We start from the raw sequence: 22,169 nt of genomic DNA, 5'->3' as shown, positions 1-22,169 counted from the left end.
ATTGTGTTGAATATAAACTCTCCCTCTTAAAGATTTACTTATTTTTATTTGAAAGGCAGAATTACAGAGAGAGAGAGAGAGAAAGAGAGCACAAACCCTTCCATCTACTGGTTCACTCTCCAAATGCCTGCAACAGCCGGATTTGAATCAGTCCAAAGCCAGGAGCTTCTTCAGGAGTTCCACATGGTCACAGAGGCCCAAGGACTTGAGCCATCTTCTGCTGCTTTCCCAGACCATAAACAGGGAGCTGGATCGGAAGTGGAATGCTGGGATACAAACTGGTGGGATGGGATGCCAGTGCCACAGAAAGAAGCTTAATCTATTATGCCACAGTACTGGCCCCTAACCTCTCCTCATAACTGTATGGTGTTTCTTTTCTGGAACTGGGCTGCTAGAGAGTCTCTGGTGATTTTTATGGTGATAACATGTATGTGACAACATTTAACCATTTCAAAATGTACAGCTGATAGCATTACATTTACCTTGTTGTATAACATCACAATCATCTTCCCAAACTAAAATCGCACATCTAGTACTAACTCCACATTCCCTGTCCTTCTAGATTTCTAGTATTCTTGTTTCTATGTGGCCAATCCAGCAAGTTGCCCTGGCTTTGGGATTGTCTTTTGGAGAAAGAGAAGAAGTTTTCCCGAAATCCCTTGCTTTAAATCTATACATCAGCTCCTCATGCAAAGCTTTTTAAGGGACTTTTTATTACCTGTAGTGCTGAGACCAGTGTACTCAGGGGACGGATTGCTGACAGGGGAGGAAGGAGGTGGCACCTCCACAGACGTGGCAGATTTTGCTGGTGAAAACGATGGCACTGGTGAAGGTGTGGGTGGCACAGCCTCTGTCAAGATGATTTCTTCTTGCGCCTCTGCTATGGATAGAGACAAGGTGAGTCCTGAATGCCAGGTGTTAAGGCAAACGATTTTTAAAGAACTGGCAATAGCAGTACTGATTTATGCCATATCAGTCTTGTGCTTAAAACTCTTTTGATGGGTTTCCATCATCATTATGGCATCCAAAGAAGTCCCGATTATTCATAGATGTCCCCTCTGAAAAGACATCACTGGTTGACCAGCTCCCTGTAACTGAATTTTTTTAGGGGGGAGGAGCACAGAGGTAAAAGAAATACAAAGCACAAAAGCAAGCAGAAAAATCAAGTCACTAGGTGGTGCAAGTCCCAGCAAATGGTGGCTTACCCGTGCTTCCTTCACCCTTCATAGCTCGCATGAGCTCATTGGCCCGCTCCTGACAGTGCAGAGATTCCAACAGGTAGAGGACGTAGTCATCAAACATCAGGTGAATTAGGTGGAAAGACCCTGGTGAGGATAGATCAGACAGCAAGATATGTCACATCACCGCCCCCCCCACTGTGCTGCAGCCATCTTTGGGAATCTCATTTCTCCATTCATGTTGGAATACCTCATGGTCACAGGTGGTTTCTCTTTGTAGTATTTTCAGCCCAGCCTAGTGCTGGGCATAAGGGAAGTGCCATTAATGCCTTATGACAACCAGATCTTTTCACAGCCCTGTTAATATGGCACTATCAAAGATGGCCCATTACCAAGCCACCTGTCAAAATGCTTTGGGGCTCTGACAACCCCCGCCAGCCTCTTTCTGAGTACCTTTTACCCTGCTCGATATGTGTTGACACAGAGTCTTTCATTTCATCTTTTTGACAAGCGTATCTTATTTTTCCAACTGGACTTTAAGTATGACCATGGCAGAGACTTTTTGTTCTAGTTCACCATCTCTGTCAGTGTACCTGACATGGTCTTGGGAGAAATCAAATTTTAAATTTTCTTTTTTTTTTTTATTTTTTTTAATTTTTTTAAAAGATTTATTTTTATTATTTTTTCATTGGAAAGGCGGATATACAGAGAGGAGAGACAGAGAGGAAGATCTTCCGTCCGATGATTCACTCCCCAAGTGAGCGCAACGGGCCGATACTATGCCGATCCGAAGCCAGGAGCCTCTTCCGGGTCTCCCACGCGGGTGCAGGGTCCCAAAGCTTTGGGCTGTCCTCGACTGCTTTCCCAGGCCACAGGCAGGGAGCTGGAAGGGAAGCAGGGCTGCCGGGATTAGAACCGGCGCCCATATAGGATCCCGGGCGTGCAAGGCGAGGACCTTTAACCACTTGCGCCACCGCGCCGGGCCCCAAATTTTAAATTTTCATAAGTAAAATATGCCCTTAAATGATTCTGGGACAAGCATGGATCTTACCAACAAAACAGAACTTCAGCTATTTTGTTTTGTTTTTAATAGTACTCTCCATTTTCAAATTTAGAGATTATTTCATAGAAAAGAATATAGGCAACCATTTTCTTATGTAGCAGTCTCATATTCTCTAATTTAATCTCTACAGTCTCCCTGTAAGGAAGATACTTTAATCCTGTTTTGCAGGTCAAGTACTTGTGAAAGATGACACAATTAATAAATAAAACATCATTTCCTTCTCTTGCCCTTCTCTACGGAGCCTACCACAGGCTCTCCTCCTTGTGCTCATAGATTTCAAAGCCAAGATCCACTGTCCTACAGTTCCCTCCTCATTCTCCTTCTGTCTCGACTTCTGTGTCTGCCTCTCACGTCCATTTAGGTTCAGGCTCTGCTGAGTCATTGTGAGGTGCATTCTCCCAACTAAACTTCACATCCACCAGCCCACGTGGGCCCTGTAAATGCTAACCAGGGCTTTATGGGGAACTGCAACACGTTGAGATCAACCTGCCTATATTGAGATCCTAGCTGTATCGCTTAGTAACTGAGGTAGTAGATGAATTACTTCCACCATCCTAGCCCCTGTAAATGTGAAAAGGAACAATAGACTTTTATTGAGCCCTTTCTGTGTGGGAGCTGCTGTTTTAAGGATTGTAGGTTTTTTGTTAAGATTTATTTTAAAGGCAATGAGATAAGTATCCATCTTTAATTCACTGGTTCACTCCCCAAATGGCCACAACAGCCAAGGACAGACCAGGCTGAAGCAAGAAACCTGGAACTTCATCCAGGTCTCCCACCACATGGGTGACACGGTCCCAAGTCTTGGCTCACCTTTTGTCGTTTCCCATGGTTGGAAGGGAAGCAACCAGGACTTAGCACTCTGATATGGAATGCCAATCTCATCAAGTGGCTTAGTCCATCATACCACAGTGCTGGTCCCAAGATATATTATCACATTGAATATTTATCACATCATAGAAGATAGGTGATACTCTGAGGAAGAGATTGAAACTTAGAAGGGTCAATTAAATGTCCAGTGTCACATGGTAGCAGAATCAGGATTTGAACTCAAGTTCCTGCTTCTGAAGTTAGATTTCAAAAATTATGCAGAGGGGGCCAGCATGATAGCGTAGTGGCTGAAGTCCTCATGATGAACACACTGGGATCCCATAAGGGCACTGGTTCTAATCCCGGTGACCCCACTTCCCATCCAGCTCTCTGCTTGTGGCCTGGGAAAGTAATCAAGGACAGCCCAAAGTCTTGGGACCCTACACCTGTGTGGGAGACCCAGAAGAAGTTCTTGGCTCCTGGCTTTGGATTGGCTCAGCTCCAGCCATTGTGGCCACTTGGGGAGTGAACCATCGGATGGAATATTTTCCTCTCTGTCTCTCCTCCTCTCTGCATATGTGCCTTTCCAATAAAAACCAAACAAATATTTAGAAAAATTATGCAGAATATACTATCATGAGAAATCTACATTGAATGCTTAATAAATGGTAGCTATTTTTGTATTATCTTTAAGTTCCTGTTTGCTACTAATGTACAAGATTCTATAAAATGACTAATTTGTTCATAGAGCTAGTCAAGAAAGTAAAAAAACAGCATGAAATACTTAAAAAAGAAATAAACACATTAAAGAAAATATCCACTGAGATAACTGATGCAAGTCAATAACAGATGAAAGAAATATACCATGAACTAAAGAATTAGAATGAAAAACTTTGAAATGTATAATGGATTCAGATGGTAGTACAGTCAGCACCTTGGAAAGCAGCTATACAACCCTCCTGTGTTGTTAACAAGGAAACAAAGAACTGGCCTTGGAGAAGTATTAGGGAAGATGTTACATTTTATTTTACTTACTTTAAAATATCTATATCAAAACCTTTCTCCATTGATTCTAATACTCTGTAACATAAATCAACAACATTCAAGTATGAGAATCTGATAAAGGGAAGACAAGATCATTTTAGCTTGCCATGAGAATTTTTGTTCTCTATCTGTAATTGTCCAACACAGAAACAGCACATCTTTACATTTTTTTTAAAAAAAGTACTTGTTTCTATTGGAAAGTCAGATATACAGAGACAAGGAGAAACAGAGAGAGAGGAAGATCTTCTGTTCCCTGATTCATTGCCAAGTGGCCACAACAAATGGAGCTGAGCCAATCCAAAGCCAGGAGCCTCTTCCAGATCTCCCATGTGGGTGTAGGATCCCAAGGCTTTGAGCCTTCCTTGACTGTTTTCCCAGGCCACAAGCAGGGAGCTGGATGGGAAGTGGGGCCACCGGGATTAGAACCAGTGCCCATATGGGATGCCAACACATGCAAGTCTATAACTTTAGCCCCGAGGCTACCGTGCCAGGTCAACATCCTTACTGTATAATCAGCCTGAGTTTTAGTATATGAATAAATCCCCGTGTCTTATCATGCTTTACTTTCAAAGTATATTATTCTGGGCCTTTGCTTCTCCACACAGATTTTAAGATTTGGTTGTTAATAAATTAAAGAAAAAACATTGAGATTTGGACTGGAATTTCATTGAATCTTACATCCATTTGAAAGGGATTACCCTTTTTGATACTGAATCTTCCACAACATGAAAATATTTCAAGGATATTTGTAAGATTTCTCTTTGAGGAACTTAAGATGACTTGTTGGAAGTGTGTCTGGGTCCTTTCTTAGCTTTCATTGCTATTTTGAATGAATGAAGCAGACACACAAGTATACATACCCATGCACATTTATTTACATTCCAGGTTAATTCTGAGAATTCCAATATTTTGAAAATTAAATTCTGAAATCTAGTTGGACTCACTCCTTACTATCAAACTACACCGACACCTGGGGATGGGGACAGTCCTTTGATGACACCTTAGAAACACCGATAAGGGGAAGAATATTCCGAGGGTGTTACATGAGTGGTTTTGATAGTTCTGAGAAGTTATTGGTTTCAATGCTCCAGGATTGAGAGAATCTTCCCAAAGTCTATTAGTTGAGAAAATCTACCTTAATGAATCCACAGACCTAGGAACATGCTGCAAAGTTTGGCCTGGAGAATTGTCCAACCTGTTTTGCTTTCCATTACATGGCAGTTGACATCTCCTACTGGCGTAGATGAGCTGGCCACCATGTCCCCTGTATCTATCTGGACATGCTGTCTACTGCACAGGCATTAGCAACTAAGAAGGCCCAGTCCTGATACATGTACTCCAAGGTCAGACCACACATCCCGTGATTTTCCCTGTGGCCAGAGTCTGAGTACAATAGTCTCACTGGGGAGTCCCCAAGAAACTTCACTTGGGGAGATCTCAGATTTGACTCTTGTGTGTACTGCCAGTGCAAGGTCAGGTGTATATATATTTTTTCTTTTTTAAAAACTTAGTTTTTAAATTGTAATCAAGAAATCGTTTAACTATTTTGACATTTCCCTCATCTGACAATAGGGTTTCCAGATTCTTTGATGCTCCTTTCATTGAAAATGGGGTGACCATGCTGTGACTGCTTTGGTCAGTAGAGTATGAAGGGAAGGTGCGTTGTGTCTAAGAATGGATGACAAAAAACATGATGGTTTCTCATTCAGGACAGTGCATGTAGTACGATGGGTCATCTTGGGCATAGAATCCATAAACATCAGACAATGATTCTTTCAGCCTCCAAAGCTCTGGGCTGATTTGTTTTATAACAACAATAATGAGAATATGTTGTTTCTTGTGTTCCTGACCACAGGTATGACTTTGTTTTTCTTCCTGCTGAAATATATCTTTTCAAAGTTTTTGGCTCTTTGGTAATTTTCAGTGAATATCTGTGGGCGCCAAGTTAATCTCTTAGTCTTTGTGTAACTGAGGATGTTTTGTATTTTGCCCTCCCTCACCCTTTAATAATAGCTGGCAGATTTTTGCTCCCAACACTTAAAAGATATTACCCCATTGTCTTTCGGCATGCGTTATTACTCATGACACTCTAATTATTGTTCTTTTCTCTCATGGCTTTACATTTTTATCTTAATACATGGATCTGATTTAAAACATCAATGTGTGGATTAAATAAATTTGTCTTGCCCTTTTGCAACATGTATCTGAGACTAGGCTATTTGCTCCAATTATGATAATCAAAAAAAGCCTGGGCTTTGTGGTCAGGCAGTTTTGATTTTAAAACCAGGGCTCACCTCTGTCAGAAGGTGCAGAATTAATTGAGAATTTAAGAAAGTGAGTGCTCTCTAAATATTTGTTACAATAATGATCGTTATCCTGTCTTTGCTTCTTGATTGTCTCGAATCTTAAGCAAGTCCTTTAGAGTCTGTCTCAGCTTCCTCATCGGTCATGATGCGGAAAATCATGCAGACCTCGCAGGGTTGTGTGAGAAGTAGATGAGGACATGCCCAGTAACATCTGATGCACAGCAGCTCTCCAATAAATGTTGCCTTGTTGTTATTACTGTTTGGCTAAGGAAAGGTAGTACGATGGTGGCAGTATAGCATAGTGTGTGAGACACATCAGCATAGAAACAATTGCAGGCTGAACTCAGGCTGCTCTTGGCTGAGAATTCTTAGGCTAGCCCTCAGCCTCCTCTCCTGATTGCAGGGAAAACAATTTCTGCTTTGTAGCGCTGATGAGGGCCTGAACGACACCATGACTGCCAAGATCCTGCAGTTGATCAAATTCTGCCTGAAGGAGAGCCAGGCCAGGACATCTGAGCATAAGAAAAGCAGTTTGGAAGTCTGTCATGCCCGCTTCAACAGGGTACTGCTTATTGACAGGTGCCTATGTGGCCTCTTTGGCCTCCCAGACTCTGCACAAATGAGTGGACTTTGATGCCAGGCCAGAAAACAAGCCAGCAAAAAGGTGAACATGGGAGTGATGTGCCATCCTGCCTTCAGCTCCAAGATTACACCAGGCTGCTTTGTAAACTCTCTCATGTCCAAGTACTTCAGGTACTCTTGTTGCCTTTTGGCTGTTCCAAACAGCAAAATAGGCAGGCATTTGGTGAAGATTCAGAATCAAGAGGATCCAGGTGCCTTGGCTGAAATCAGATGAGTTAGCTAGAAATAGGACGTGTGCATGTGCATTTTAATGGAAACTTTAAGTTGCTCAGCTCCACTAGGACCTAAAGTTCATTGCCTGCTAGCCTACCTTTGCTGACTAATTTCACCAGAAACTACTGCTTGCAGCAAAGATAGTCTGGCTTCTTTAGTTCACAGCATAGGCTCTGTCATTGAAAAGGAATTAGGGAGAAAAGAGTGAAAAGGAATTAAGGAGAAGAAAGGAGTCAACTACCTTTGAAAAGGGCTGCTCTGGGAAGAGGTGAGAGTCCCCCATGGATCACTGTGATACTGCACGCGATTATTGCAATGGGCAGCCTGCTACGCTGACACACAAATCCTACACCCATTTATGGTGACAAGGACCATGTGGGAGTTATCAGATATATAGAGCTGGCCCCTGCAGCCGGGAGAGGGGGCCAGGGAATAGAGGGCTCCCCACCACCCCGCTAATTAGCTGTTTTCATACAGGGAACACATGACCCAAACACAACCACCAACTGGGTCTTTGACATATGCGGGCAGAAAGGGGGAATTGGGCTTTTGTCTGCCACAAATTCTTTCAATTTGCCTATCACGCCAAGCTGCAAAATTCAACAATGAATCAGATGAAGGGGACCACTGCAGATAGCCTGCTAATGCACTTGGAGACAGGTATTACTTGAACATGCTTAGAATTGAAAAGTGCTGTAAAAATGAAATGGGGTTAGTTCTTCTTTCCCCCAATGATTTGTGATCATTTGGGGCCATTTGCTTAAGTTTCCAATGTATTCTAAAGCAATGTATGCATCAAAGAGAAATAAACATACTCTAAGGAACCATATTCCTTAGTAATAAATTCAACCCAGTCATAAATCCTAGTTGTTCTGTCATCCAAACCATCCAAACTTCCTTTTTTTATATGGTCATCTCAGTAAAAACAAGTTAATTTCAGAGAGAATTGCAAAGGGAAGTATTCGTCTTGACTAATGAATGGTCCTTGATGATATACCTAAACAATCAGCAAATGAAAGAAGGGATGAAGCAAGGAGAGAATGATCACTTTGTGTGTGTGTGTGTGTGTGTGTGTGTGTGTGTGTGTGTGTGTGTGTGTGTGTGTGTGCACGTGTGTGCGTGTGTGATATCCATGGTTCTTGGAAGCACTGAAAAAATCCAAATACTATTCAACAGTTCTCGTAAGTGAAAGTAGTTAGGCATGAATGATTTTTCCAGAGCTAGAGGTAACACATGTTAACACTAATGATGCTGAACAGGAAGTCATCAAAATGCCACACCTGATAGCACTGTGCAGGTAGCAGTCAGTGGAACATTTCCATCTACAGCTGGGAGAGAATTCCCGTCTGTAGCCATGGTGCAGGCAGGTTCAGAGAACTTCCCAGTGCTGAGATTAAAGAAATCTACAACAAAAAGCTTCCCTAAGTGGGGAAACACAGTCTTTCATGGCCAGATCTGTGTAGAAAAAATAGTACCCTTCTGTGTTTTGCCACATACTCACTTCATTGTGTAGCACAACTGGAAAATGGTGACAAGACCATAAAAAGCTAGATGGAAAAGTGTCAAATTAAACCCAGAGCAAAACCCAGGACTGACTGGCTTAATTGGGGATAATGAGAAACGAAACCACATCTCTACTTGCAAAGTCAAATAGAGAACAGAAGCAATTACCCGCAATATTTACCAGCAATTCTTTGGGAATGACTAACAAACTGAGGTCAACATGTTTTGGGATTTCGGATTGTGCAGATCAGGCCTTAAATTCCCATCTTACTTTGCTAATGAAGACCTGGACTCAATACATCACTCAGGCTTTCCAGTGAAAGATTAAAAAAACAAAAAAATGGGGTCTTGAAATGGGGCACAGCACTTTTACCAAATCAGTGTTTAGGTTTTTGCTTAAATTTCTAGCTGCAACACCTGTTATAAGATTCCCAGAAAGTAACAGATGAGGACTTTGGGTGTGGATATCTTTTAGAGACAGTGAAAGCCCAAGGGGTCACTTGATGTAAAAGGGAAAATGAATGCAAAAGCTCTCTTCCTGAATTAGACTACATATTTTTTTTAAATGTCAATCATTTGAAAACAAAACAAAATCAATAAATAAAGAACGCTAAGCAAGCTATCTGCAAAGAAAATGCTCAAACTCAGAGGTGTCTTCCAAGTGCTCAGTGTTGGAATTGTACAAGCTTGTCCTGTAGAATCAGCAGCCTGCGACTGACCCTCTTTAAATCAGAACACACTCTGGATGCAAACCTCCCATTTTCAGTGTGGACACATCACCTTGGCCTGCAATGTCATCTTTCTTCCTGAAAATCCTAATAATGGCATATGCCCCAAGGACAGATGTCCCTCAGAGTGATGACCCTGTGCCCTCAGAACAGAAAGCAGGACTGTGGTTAACCCCAAAGAGGTGGCTTCAGTGCCCAGAGTGGAGAGCAAAGAGCTTTGGATGTGGGAGGGCTGGGTGGCCTTACCGAAACTGGGAGCACTGTGCAAGGTCATGTCCCGGATCACCCTTGTGCCAAAACAGGACCACATTAAGAGGAACTGTTGAGCCACTTTCTTCAGGGACCCTGGTCTCTTGGCGGCCACCTATAAGAAAATGAACAGCTTTAATAGTGGCTGACTAGGCCTTTTACAATACTCTTTGAAAAACAATAGGAACTCAAGGGTATCCAAGTTCAGCCCTACGGAGAAATGGTTGCAGACCTTTTGTTTTATGCAGGAAAATTGCACTTCAAAAATGCAATCTCATGCTAGGACTCAGTGTACACAACAGCTAGAAGAGCCGCTGACCTGATTGCATGAGGGATCGGAAGTTCAGAGTTGTGCCTTTTACCTCCCTCTAGCTTCTGGGCATGGGGACCAATCCTCCCCTTGGAGCTCCAGACTGCCATGCCTGCTGAGTACCTGGCAGCTGACAGCCGACTCTGCATTAGCTGAGTGCTCACAGAGGTCAGGGTTGGGCTGTGGGCTCCAAGGCTGCCCCTTCAGCTCCAGCTTACCCACCTTCACCACACATCGGTCCACCATGGTATCCAGCCACTCGATGTAGGATTCGATGGGAGACTGCTCCTCCAAGAGATGGTCAAACTCCTGGTACACTGTCAAACCAAGGAGAACCCCCCAACACAAATCATTGCAGTTGTACTTAAATCGAGATGAGTTTTAAGGGAAAACAACATTGAGTAAAATAAAACAAACACAATGTCAAAACCTCAGCATGACATTCAATACTTTACAAAATGTATGTCCAAACTTCCTCCTCCAGGGGCCTCTGAATGTGGGTGAACACATTAAGCTCTAGCCATCCCATGCTCTACCCATAAGCCCTGCCCTTCCCCCAGTGTTAGTCCTTTTCTTAGCAGTTCATATGCATACTTCTTCATGGCCAAGCTGGAGCGCCCCTTGTATGAAATATATGTACCTTTCCATGTACCCTTTGCCAGCAAAACTCTTTACTGCTCCTGAAATGCTGTCCTTACCTTCATGAACTGCCTCTGCCTGTTAACATCACAGAGGACACTGTTGTGGTTGGGTGTGTGTGGGGCTCCCTACTAGTGCTTGGTATCTAGAACATTACTGTGATATAGCTGTTATAAATTATCCAGTAAGCAGCTGCTTGAATGAATTGGCAAAGGTAATGCTGCTTTATTGCTGTCCGCCCCCTGGGAGGGCACATGTGGTCATTCTGGACCCAGCGATGTTGAGTGAGCAGTGGGCCAGCCTATCAGCAGTCCACATGCACTTGGAATATGAACAGCCTCTGTAATCAGTGAGGCACTACAGAAAATAGACGCATGACTGTGGTGGTCTCCAGTTGGAAACATTTCTTTCGATTACTCTTTTTTTAAACTGTTTTTGTTTGTAAAACAGACTGCATTTAAACGGTCTGTACATTTCCCTTGTTTTTATTTGCCTGAGGGATTTTGTTCTCCCATTTTTAGAAAACTGGCCAGTTGCTCTATTGAACATAGTGGATGACTGCTACAACAACTAAACTTCCAAGATCAGAAGCTTTCAAGATTTTAGAATGAAAACTTGAAACTGGAAACATTCATTTAGTTGGGACAGGCATTTAGCCTAGCAGTTAAACAAACTGTTGGGACACCCACATCCTATATCACGAGTACCTGGGTTCAAATCTCAGCTCCATTCCTGACTGCAACTTCCTACTAATGCAGACCGTGGAAGGCAGCAGGTGAAGATGCAAGGAGTCATGTCCCTAGCACCCATGTGGGAGGCCTGGACTGGCTCCCTGGCCCCTAGTGGGAAGTTGGCTGAACTCCAGCTGTTGAGGGCCTTTGAGGATTGAAGTGTGCCTGTCTCTTTTCTGTCTCTCTCAAGATTTAAACATCTTGATCTCTTTTTACAGATGAACCATGTCTCCATGAGGTTAAATGACTCAAAGTCAGAAGGTAGAAGAGTAACAGGGAAGGGACTGGAATCCAGGTTGTTGACTTCCGCACTGGTTTCTTTCACTCTTCCCAACCCTGCGTCTGACTCTCTGTGCTTTCAGGATGATGGCAAGGGTGCTATACTAGCAGTGCCGATGGTTAACGTGCCTGCATACTTGCCACGCACAGGTCCTCTCTCAGCTGTTTTACCTGGGCACACTTGTGTAACTTTAAGACAAGCTCTAGAACACAGATGTCAGGAGGGCATGACTGGGCTGTGTTCACTGTTTCATCGTAGCACAGTACAGAACAGGTGCTCAAGTATTTGTTGAATGAGTAGCTGAACAATGCAAGGGGGTTGGCACCATTATTTCTCCCTATTTTACAAATGAGGAAACTAAGGCACTTAACGGTGACAAGCTTTCCAAAAGTTGCCCAGCATTTGCAGCCTGAATCAAGTACTTGCTTGCTAAGCATCTCTGTACTAGTGCTATACTGCGTCTTTTTTTTTTTTTTAAGATTTTCTAATTTATTTGAGATGCAGAGATACAGACAGAGCAGGGCAATACAGGGAGAGAAAGAGAGAGAGAGAGAGAGAGAGAAAGAGACTCGCTCTGCTGGTTTACTCCTCAGATGGCACCAATAGTCAGAGATGGGCCAGGCTAAAGCTGGGAGTTTTTCTGGGTTTTCCATGTGGATACTGTGGACCAGGCACTTGAGCCATTCTTACACTGCCCTCCCAGAAGCATTAGCAGAAAGCTTGGTCAGAAATGGAGCAGCCAGGACATGAACCAGTGCATATATGTAATGCTACAATGCCACTGGGCTCTTTGTACTGTGTTCTAAGCATGTGACAGAAACAGTCTCATTTCATTCCTCTGTGTTATTCCTACTTAACAAAGTTGGAAACCAAGGTCACGGTGTGCTGGAAAATTCATGTGTATTTTTTGAATCCAAGTTGAGTCAAGCCTTCCCGGCAAGAATCTATATCATCACAGATGTAGTGGTTAACCCCTATAAAAAGAATGTGAAGCTTTGTTAACTGGTTATGAGAAAAGCAAAGTGTAGCACACAGTTTCCCCTAATCCTACTCAATCTGACATTGGGCCAATTCTTTGTGTGTTCAGGGATTTCTAGCTGTCTGCTTGGAAAGTGCAGAGACCATGTGCTAGGCCATCTGCCTTCCAGCTTGGTATCTTTTTTCAATTTTCCTTTCTTGGAACTGTATCACATAGCCTTGTCCTCTTTATTAAGATGCAACACACATGTAAGTTACTTGTTCAGCTTCTGACTTTCCATGAAATCTAACCTCCATGTGGGAAGGGCAGTGTCCCTGTTACTCACTACTCTGCCCAGCATGCAGCAGAGTCCAACCCTGGACATTCAATAAGGAGCAGCCAGGTTGAATGGAGCCACATCACTTCTGTCCCCAGAAGAAGACTATCTCCACAGCTGGAAAGGGCACTCCTGTTGTCCTGAGCCTAACGGGACTTCATGAGAAGGCCCTTGACAGGAGAGAGAAACACAGCAGTGCCTTCTGCAGCACTGCAGCACAGGCGTGGGGTGCTCCCGCCAGCTGGCCCTGGCTCATTGTATGCTTCCCTATAGGTCTTCCTCGCATGTTTCTTTCATCATCAATGGCACAGAGGGGAGGAAAGAAGCAAATCTCAAGCTGCTAGGAGTGGTTAGCAGAGCTAAGAACCAGGGTCACTCGGGGTTTATAACTCACTTTCTCAGGTCTCCATGGGCACCACCGGACACCTGCTCTGTGTCTGGCCTATTGGGAGGTTAGGGGGAAGTAATGATGAGAGATCCCTAGTGCTGTTAGGGTGCCCAGAGTCATGCGTTCTGCTGACTGTCTAACTGAGCAGAGGGAAAAGCAGAACAGGAAACTTGATTGAGCACCTGGAAAGATTCTGGAACTTCTTTTTATCTTTCAAAATTTGGCTGGCATTGTGGTCTATCACACTAAACCACCATCTGCGATGGCAACATCCCATATGTGAGCTGCTTTATGCCTCTGCTGCTTCACTTCTGATCCAACTCCCTGCTAATGAGCCTGGGAAAGCAGGGAAGGATGGCTCAGGCACTTGAGATCTTGGCACTTGTGTGGGAAATCCACAGGAAACTTGAGTCCCCTGGCTTCAGCCTGATCTAGCTCTGTGTTGGAGCCAATTGAGGGGTGAACTGACAGATGGAAGTTCTTTCTGTCTCTCCCTCTCTCTCTTTAACTCTCTCAAATAAACAAGTATATATTTAAAAATAATAATAAAATAAAATGTATTTATTTTCATTTTATTTGAAAGGCAGAGAAGACTGAAACTGAGAGATAGAGTTGTCTTTCATCTGCTGGTTTGCTTCCCAAATGCCCACAACAGCCAGAGTTGGGTCAGGACTCTGTCCAGGCCTCCCACGTGGGTGGCAGGGGATAACCCAAGAACCTGAGTCATTACCTGCCCTGGTTGTATACCAGCAGGAAGCTGGATTGGCAGCAGAGCAGCTAAGGCTCAAATATAACACTCTTACCTGGGCTGTTGGCATCCCCAAATGGCGACTTAATGGTTGTACCAAATGCCTACCCTATCCCAGAACTTCTGAGCTCACTCCCATTTATTTTTGTCTCCTCTGCTCCTTGGCAACATGAGCCGCACTAGTGCCTGATGGGAAGTTGGGAATAGATGTGGGTTTGAGATCCAGCTTTGCTGCTTACTGGCTCTGGAAGGGCTGAGAGTACCTTCCTCACAGACCTGGAGATACAATGAAGTCATGCATGTGCTGGAGCAGCCATGGGAGCTGGCACATGCCAGCTAGTAGTAGGCAGGCAATAGGCTGAGTCATCATGTTAGGGACCATCATTAGCTCTCTCAGTAAGTTTCCCGGGGCAGGTCCACATGGCCCATTTGCTTTTGAAAAGGGCTGAATGGGATAGGGACATACAGGGAATTTTGTTTATAAAGTACCACAGACTTGGATGGGGTGACTTTAAGACATTTTCTCATGACAATATTTGCAGGTGGCATATGGCTGGAACTCTTGAGGCGGCCTGAGCCTTCCACAACAGTTCCCTCTTGGTGGGACAGCTCCCTCCCCCATGTCATTATTGGGACCGAGCCCCATTCTGAGTTTGGGAGTGGGCAGTGGACTTCATCTCCTTTCCACCCTTCCTGCCCCCCACTGTGCTCTCAGCACCAATCTCTGAGACCCAAAGGAGGAGCTCTGAGTCATCCTTTTTGCCCTCCTGTCCCCTTTTGCCTGCTAAGTGTCAAGAAGGAAGGCTGACCACAGTATAGAGTGGTAGCTGGGCTCCCTGGGCTGTGAGCGTGCTCTAGGTAGTCAGCTGGGGTGGGTGGCTGTGATCTGCTGGCACAGTGGCAGGGTCATCCTGGCTTACTGCTAGGAGAAAACAATGTGCCACTGGCATCAGGGTGGCATTTGGAGCAGTTTGCCTGTAGCTGTAGGTTGAAGTCTTTGTCCATAGAGGTGTGAACTTATGCCCAAAAGTTTACACACCATGCTCTCCCCTTCTCAAAAGTTGAGTGCAGTGGAAAAGGTTCACCTTGCCAAGAGCTGGGCTGACTCATGGGCCCTCTGCTGAAAAAGTAGGCAGTGGTTCCAGTGCCTCCAAGCTAGCATATGGCAAGAAAGGCAGTCAGCTTTTCCCCCCTCTCCCCCACTTCCATGGATCAAGGCATGGTGATTGGGGTCACACACAGGGTCCTTTGCACTGTATTGTGTGCTGCCCTGTTGCACAAGAATGCTTCTCCCAGTGGTACTGACACACATGTCCTCTTAAGTCAGTCAGCCTTCCCAACTGTGCCAATCCATTTACCAGGGGCAATATGAAGGAGAGGATCCCAGGGAGGAGGGGATGGTAAGTGCCACTGAAATAGTGACCAAGTTATTTTGGCTTTCTTTAAAAATCAGAAACCAATGAGCCCGGTGCTGTAGCCTTGCACTTGCCTGGATCCCATATGGGTGCCAATTCATGTAGCAGCAGCCCCACTTCCCATCCAGCTCCCTGCTTGTGGCCTGGGAAAGCAGTTGAGGACGGCCCAAAGCCTTGAGACCCTGCACCTGTGTGGGAGACCCGGAAGAAGCTCCTGGCTCCTGGCTTCAGATCAATTCAGCTCTGCCCATTGTGGTCACTTGGGGAGTGAACCAGCAGATGAAGATCTTCCTCTATGTCTCTCCAACTAATTAATAAACAAACAAACAAAAACAGAAACCAAAACCCAGCACCCTCCGGCGGGACATCTTACACTGGATGATGAGTTTCCGGTGTTCGTCGCGAGAGTCTTCCATGGTGTAAAGGGTTTGCTTGGTGATGCTGCTCAAATCCACGTTCCTCCAGTCTTCCAGCATTTGGAATGTGATATCTGCACTGTGGATCACCGTTCGAGATGCCTGCAATCCAATCCAAGCATCGCTTCGGTTAAAACCCCTTCATCTTTATTCCCTTCCATGTCTTAGGAAATCTACTTAGGGTATTTTACAAACCACTTGGTAATTTGGGAAAGCCTACTGGCAGGAGAGCAGCAGCTGCTTCCCTAACTCAAGGGATGTAGACGCTTTCCCGTGGGTCTCTCTCCCTAGCCCTGCCTCTCTGTAAGAAACCACCAAGGTGGCCTAGGCCAGACCAAGGGCTGCTGTTCCAGCCCCTTTGGGCCTGATCCCAGAGAACAACCTGATGACGCCCAGGGATCCATGGGCTTTCTGATGAGATCTTGCAGATGGGAGCTCTATGCTGCATAACCTGTGTTGCCCTAGTGCCGGGGAAGCTGCGGGCCCAGGTGTCAGAATATTCCTGTGACCCCCTAATAGATTTGCACCGGAGATTTCAAACTGTGTGCTGGTGAGATAAATGCATCCTGAAGCAGTGTAGGTTTTGGTGTTCCCTTTTTTTGTTTAAAGTAAAGGATGATTAAATAAATAGGAATAACTAAGATGGAGGAAAAAGAGGCTTTACCTCAGATCTGTGTGTGTGATGTGTGTGGGGTGTGATGTTTCCGTGTGTGGTGTATGTTGTGGTATGTGTGGAGTGCATTTTGTATGTTGCATGTATGTGTGCACCTTTTAAAGCTGTAGCTTCCCAGCAAACCCTCATTAGTGAACCTAAATTTATTAGTTGGAACACTTGGAGAAACATCACCAAATTGGTATACTCCTGACAAAAGAAAAAAAATCTTATCTTCAGCCTCATTTCCCTTATTTGCATGTTTTAAAATAACATTTTTAAAAGACACAAAATTCACAAGGATCTTGTAAATCTCCTAATGCTTATAAACTTCCAAAGCTAAAAAGATAAATACTGGACAACCCCTGGTTCCACCCAGACTGGCCCAGCACAAGTCAAATCCTATTTAAATAATTGTAGAACCTGTGGAAGGTCACGAAGGCCTGGAACATATGAGTGTATGGGTTGGGCCAGTCTGTAATAAAATGATGGAAATAACCAAATGTAAAGGTCAGGTGTCTGGATGCAAACAAACCCGGTTCAGAGTCTTGACTTTGCTGCTGGCAACAGACTGATTTGGGGCAGGGGAGGAGATTAATCACAGTGATGACCTAGAGGTGGAGATGGAATAGTGTTGGGTGACCCTGGAGATAAGGTTTGGCAGGCATAGCGCCCAGTGCAGGGGCTGAGAGCACATTACAGCTGCTTGCTGGTCCTCAGGGTGTAGACACCTCCAGCATCGTGCATCTATGGGACATGCTTTTCCCATCTTGCGTCCTCAACCCTGGCTCATGGATGCTCCAGCTTAAATGGCACAAACACACAGAGAGCCGTTTTCTGCTTTATCTAAACAGGACTTGAATGTCATATACTCCCATTCTTTTTCCTTGATAACACTTGAGACTTATAATTATTTTTTTGTTGTTTACTTTTTGTTTTTCAGTTGAAGGCAGGTACCACTAAGCAGTGTTTCTGGCTTGCAGCAGGCTCTCCTAGGGATTTTGTTGACTAAATAGTTGAGTGATGAGTGCGAAATTTCATGAGTATGGATTATATCTGGATGAAGTAGGATCTGGGAATATTGGGTATTTGAGGGCACATCCTCGCTTGGATGTCATGTGCATGTGCATGGCTAGGAAAGCTCCTGGGATGTTAGCCAGTGCTGCACAATGCCTCCGTTCCAACATGGCACCTGACTGGGGAGACATGTGTCTAAGAGCTGTCCGGTGCAGACAAGGAGGCACCTGCTGACTCAGTTACACGCCATCCGTATGAAGAAGGTAGAGACGGAATGTGTTTGTGTCTGTGCGGCTCCAGGCTGGGTGTGGATGATTTTACTTACGAGTGCACTCAAAGGCCCAAGTCCTTCCTCAACTATCTCAGCCCCAGAAAGAAGCACCAAAACTCTATCTAATTGCCAGAGAAGACCCCAAAACCACTCTGCCAGGTTGGAGAAAACGACTAGAAGGCCAAGCTGGCATGCACCTCAGAAACATGACAGCAGGTTTAAAAGTTATTATTAATATTCATTTTCTTCCCTGAATCTGTCAGACTCTGCACATACCCACAACAGCGTCCCAGGTAGCCTCTGTAGCAGTCTGTGTGAATCTAGCAGGGTTCTCTTCTGGTCTCTAAGTAATTCCCCGAGCTCTCTGTGCCAGAATTGGGGCAGGAACCATGAGCTGTGTTGGGGTGGACCCTGTCCTGGGCCTTGCTTCAGGCCACTCTAACAGGAAGCCTTGATTTGAATAACCAGCATCCAACCAGTACCAGCAACACTTTAAGAAGAAGTTACAAAGCCAAACACAAACAGGAGACATACATGAATGAGTGGGCCAAGTGTAAGAAAGAGACTTGGGGTTGATGCTGTGGCACAGCACGTTAAGCCACAACCTGAGTCCAGCATTCCACAAGAGCACCTGTTCAGGTCCAGGTTGTTCTGCTTCCAATTCAGCACCCTACTAATGCATCTGGGAGGGCAGCAGCAGATGGCCCAAGTGCTTGGGCTCCTGTCACCCAACTGGGAGACCCACAGATGGAGTTTTAGGTTTGGCCTTTGCCTGTGCCAACACCAGCCACTGCAGCAATTTGAGAAGTGAACCAGTGGATGGAAGCTCAATATTCATTCTCTCTCTCTCTTCCTGTGTTTCAAATAAATTAGTAAATCTTAGAAGGAGCTGGTGTGACCAGGACAGTGCTTCCTGGGGAGACCTGGATGCCTTTAGCTGGCTGCCCTCCTAGGGAAACACAGCTTTGGGACAAGTTTAGCTCTTCAAATTTTTCTATAGAAAATGTGGATGTTTGGCTATTATCTCCAGGTGTTAACTATTAATAACAAGTGAAAAACAATGTGTTTAACAATGCTAATCAAACAACAACCCCAAGCATTTGAAGGCCACATTTGGCTTGTGGCTATCTGCTGACCCTTCTGTGAGGTCAATTATCATGACACCTGCACGGGTTGCTTTAGCAGATAATCTTCCTTAAAGTACAAATTAATAGAAATGTAAAGCAATATGCCATCCAGTTGGAACTCCAGGGTAGACAGGGGAGTGGGGAAGGATCTTCCACACAGATTTTATTCACACACCTACATACTTGAGGCTTTTAGAATAACCATATGTCACTTTTGTGTTTAAAAAAATAATAATAATGCAGACATGGAACACTGAGAAAAATGAGGAAAACATTTAACAGACGGTGGGGCTCTGAACTTTTAGATGACATAACAAATAACAAATCATCCTCTGATTCAGTGGTTAAATAGGCGGCGGGGGGTGGGACTGCTGACATCTGCTAGTTGGACACACAAACAACTTTACAACAATTATCCTGTCCCAAATACCGATAAAGTGTGCGGTGGGAGCTGGGGCTGAACTTAAGGGAAACATAAAATTGTAGATCTAGAACATATTTGAAAGGTTCAGACATGTTTCACGTTAGATACTATTTTGTATATGAGTTGAAACTGGTTATTAGCTTAATTTTTTTTGTTAAATTATCTGTAGAAATGAAAACATGGAGTGCCCTGTTAAGCAAGCAGACAGGTTCTGTTTCTGCGGATTTGCCCCCCTGTTCGCAGTGACTTAACAGTGGTGAATACACGTGGCAGAGAACAGCTACCTGGCAAAGATGATTTAGTGATGTTTGCCGTCTCAGAATTTGGGAAAACCTTCTCGACACTGCAAGAAGAAAAGAGACAGTTTGAAATATTCGCATGCTGATGAGGGTACCTGGTATTTTGAGGCCAATTTTAAAAAGCTCTATTCTCATTTCGCCTCAGGTTGTCTGTGTGCCCAATCCCATTTGCATACCCCAACTGGCAAAACTTTGCATTTGATTCTTTGTTCTCCTGCTTGGGCTTCCGCAGCCATTTCCTAATGGCGACATTTGGTGTACAGATTTCAGAATCACACACATGACACACTCACAGGTGCGAGGAGTGATGGCATCAATCAACCGTGAGTAAGAGGAATTATTTGCTTGTCTTTCATTTTGCTAATTGCAAGCTCAAACATTCTCCTCACAAATAATTGCTAAGAATCAAGTGGAAGCTTTGAAGAAGCCCCTTTAAAAAGTAGTGTGTCTAATAGGAAACCCCGATTGAACCTCAGTATTGTTGGGGGCGGGGGAGGGGGTGGCTAGCAGATGCATCTCCGATAGAACCCTGGCAGCACCTTGAACATGGCTTGGCATTCAAACCAAATGGTCTCCGTGCCCCATTCAGGATTCTTGGAGGGGCGGGGGTGGGTTGCGTAGCGATCACTGCTGACAGGAATACTCCTGCTTCTAATGCTGACCCTGTCAAGTGGGGAGATCTGTCTGTGGATGGGATTGGAAAGCAGACAAGACATGTGCCTGACTAAGCCCCAGGTCTTTGTTTCCACACCTTGCATACTCCCCCAAGGCACTGCCAGGTCCTGCGGGGACAGGCACACACAGGTGGCAGGCCCAGCACACCTCCTCCAGGACTCTGGGACAGGTTGGTTTCGTCCGCGTAATTAAAATGGGTGCAAGGCATTCTTCTCATTAATTTCCGAACTGGTCAAGAAATAGACATTTCCCTAGGATTATTCTAATCTGTACACAGAGCCAGCTTGGTTTGAAGGAAAAGGGTGTGGGGTGGAGGAATGGGCGGGGGAGGTGGGAGATGAACTTCTAATTTTCCAGGCCGATCAATCGTTAATCCTTCTCCTTAATTACTTTTTCTTTAACTTTGTGATGTGGAATTTAGTGCCCATGAAAAGAAAAGAACTGAGAGCCGTGAAATAAAGCAGGCTTTCTCAATGGGTGAGGGGCACCGCAGGCAGCCTCCAGGGGCCTCTGAAAGGGCTCAGCTTGGCCTGCAGAGAGGGAGAGAGGGTAATTTGATCGCCTTCCTTTCCCTTGCTAGCACTTATTTGGGGCAGGATCTGGAGGGCTGTTTTCAGAATGCAACTTTGAGAAACCAATGTTTGAAAACTTGGTTTTGCTTAAACATTGTTTGGTCTTTGGTTGGTAGCCTCGATCGAGCTGCACCTGAGTCTTCCCCAAGCCAGAAACCTGCTACTGGTTTTCCCCATAGAATTTGGCTTCATAATTAGACCGAGAGGACACGAAGCCCACGTGCTGTTCTCTGGCCGCCACTGTCCCGTGGGCACGAGCTTCAAGAGCATCTCAGAGCGTGGAGGTCAGTTAACTTGCCCGACACTACTTCCTCTGTTGCAGGGGTGAATCAAACAAGATGAGTGATGATAAGCAGAAATGGGCCTCTGACCAAGCAATCTAGCCGTTCCTATCTCTGCCACTTAACACCTCTCTAAGCCCAATTCCTTCTCCTTGTGCCATGTACAGTAAACATTTTACCAGGAGTAAGTAAATGTTTGCATATAAAGTTCTTAGCCTGTTGGCTTCTACTTTGTAGACTAACAGTGCCTGGCAGCTGCTGCTGTTAGCATGTCATTAACAAGTCTGCTCCCACCCTCCGTACTTACATTCGAACTTGATGTTGCGCAGGTTTTCTGGGAGGTCATGGAGGGCCACTTTCAGCCACTCATCCAGCTGCTTGGCAAACTTTCGAATCACCTGAGTTAAGCTAGAAAGAGAAATGATGCCTACTAAGTGCGTTGCCCTGTCCTCCCAATAGGTCTGCAAAGGGATCTAGGGCTCCTAAGTGGGTGATGGCTGCTGCCAAAAGCTGCCACTCATCAGAGCAACCTCAGAGACAATGTGGGCAACTCAAGTCGTGCAGAGAAGGGTGCGTCTGGGAAGGGATGGGGAGAGGGTGCTAGGGCTCTGTGGGAGCAGTCATGGGGAAAGGCTGGTTGCAGACTTAAGCCATCAAAACTCATTCCTGTTCAAGTCCTCAGGACAGGTAGGATCCTGTCTGCCACATCCCACACAACTTGCCATTCTGTCACTTTCAGCAACAAATGGGAAGGACAGCATATGTTTAATTTGGCAAACACTTCTGATATGGGCTTTGAAAGCATGTTCAATTTGGGCATGGGAGGTGGGAGGGGTCCTGCTTCCTGGGCAGGGCAGGGCAGGGCAGGGCAGGGCAGGGGCAGTAAGCTGCAGCAT

The 22,169-nt window shown here is 45.0% G+C and overlaps 1 protein-coding gene across 2 annotated transcripts in view; it reads right to left on the bottom strand.

The window, feature by feature from the left end:
* The window catches only part of RFX4 (regulatory factor X4), a 151,561-nt gene that overhangs the window by 24,278 nt on the left and 105,114 nt on the right, over window positions 1-22,169 (bottom strand). For both annotated transcript variants that reach the window (XM_040990981.1, XM_040990988.1), the window contains 7 exons: window positions 21,581-21,681; window positions 19,731-19,789; window positions 15,913-16,057; window positions 10,266-10,360; window positions 9,731-9,848; window positions 1,206-1,325; window positions 719-880 (listed from right to left, as the gene is read on the bottom strand). In XM_040990981.1, the coding sequence (XP_040846915.1) occupies window positions 719-880; window positions 1,206-1,325; window positions 9,731-9,848; window positions 10,266-10,360; window positions 15,913-16,057; window positions 19,731-19,789; window positions 21,581-21,681 (800 nt within the window). The remainder of the gene's footprint in view (window positions 1-718; window positions 881-1,205; window positions 1,326-9,730; window positions 9,849-10,265; window positions 10,361-15,912; window positions 16,058-19,730; window positions 19,790-21,580; window positions 21,682-22,169) is intronic.

The sequence above is a fragment of the Ochotona curzoniae genome, unplaced genomic scaffold (assembly GCF_017591425.1).
Source record: "Ochotona curzoniae isolate NIBS_2020 unplaced genomic scaffold, NIBS_Ocur_1.0 contig_1014, whole genome shotgun sequence".
In the NCBI taxonomy this organism is placed as follows: domain Eukaryota; kingdom Metazoa; phylum Chordata; class Mammalia; order Lagomorpha; family Ochotonidae; genus Ochotona; species Ochotona curzoniae.
The sequence above is the reverse complement of the archived record's forward strand: the minus strand, read 5'-3'. Positions and strand labels throughout refer to the sequence as shown.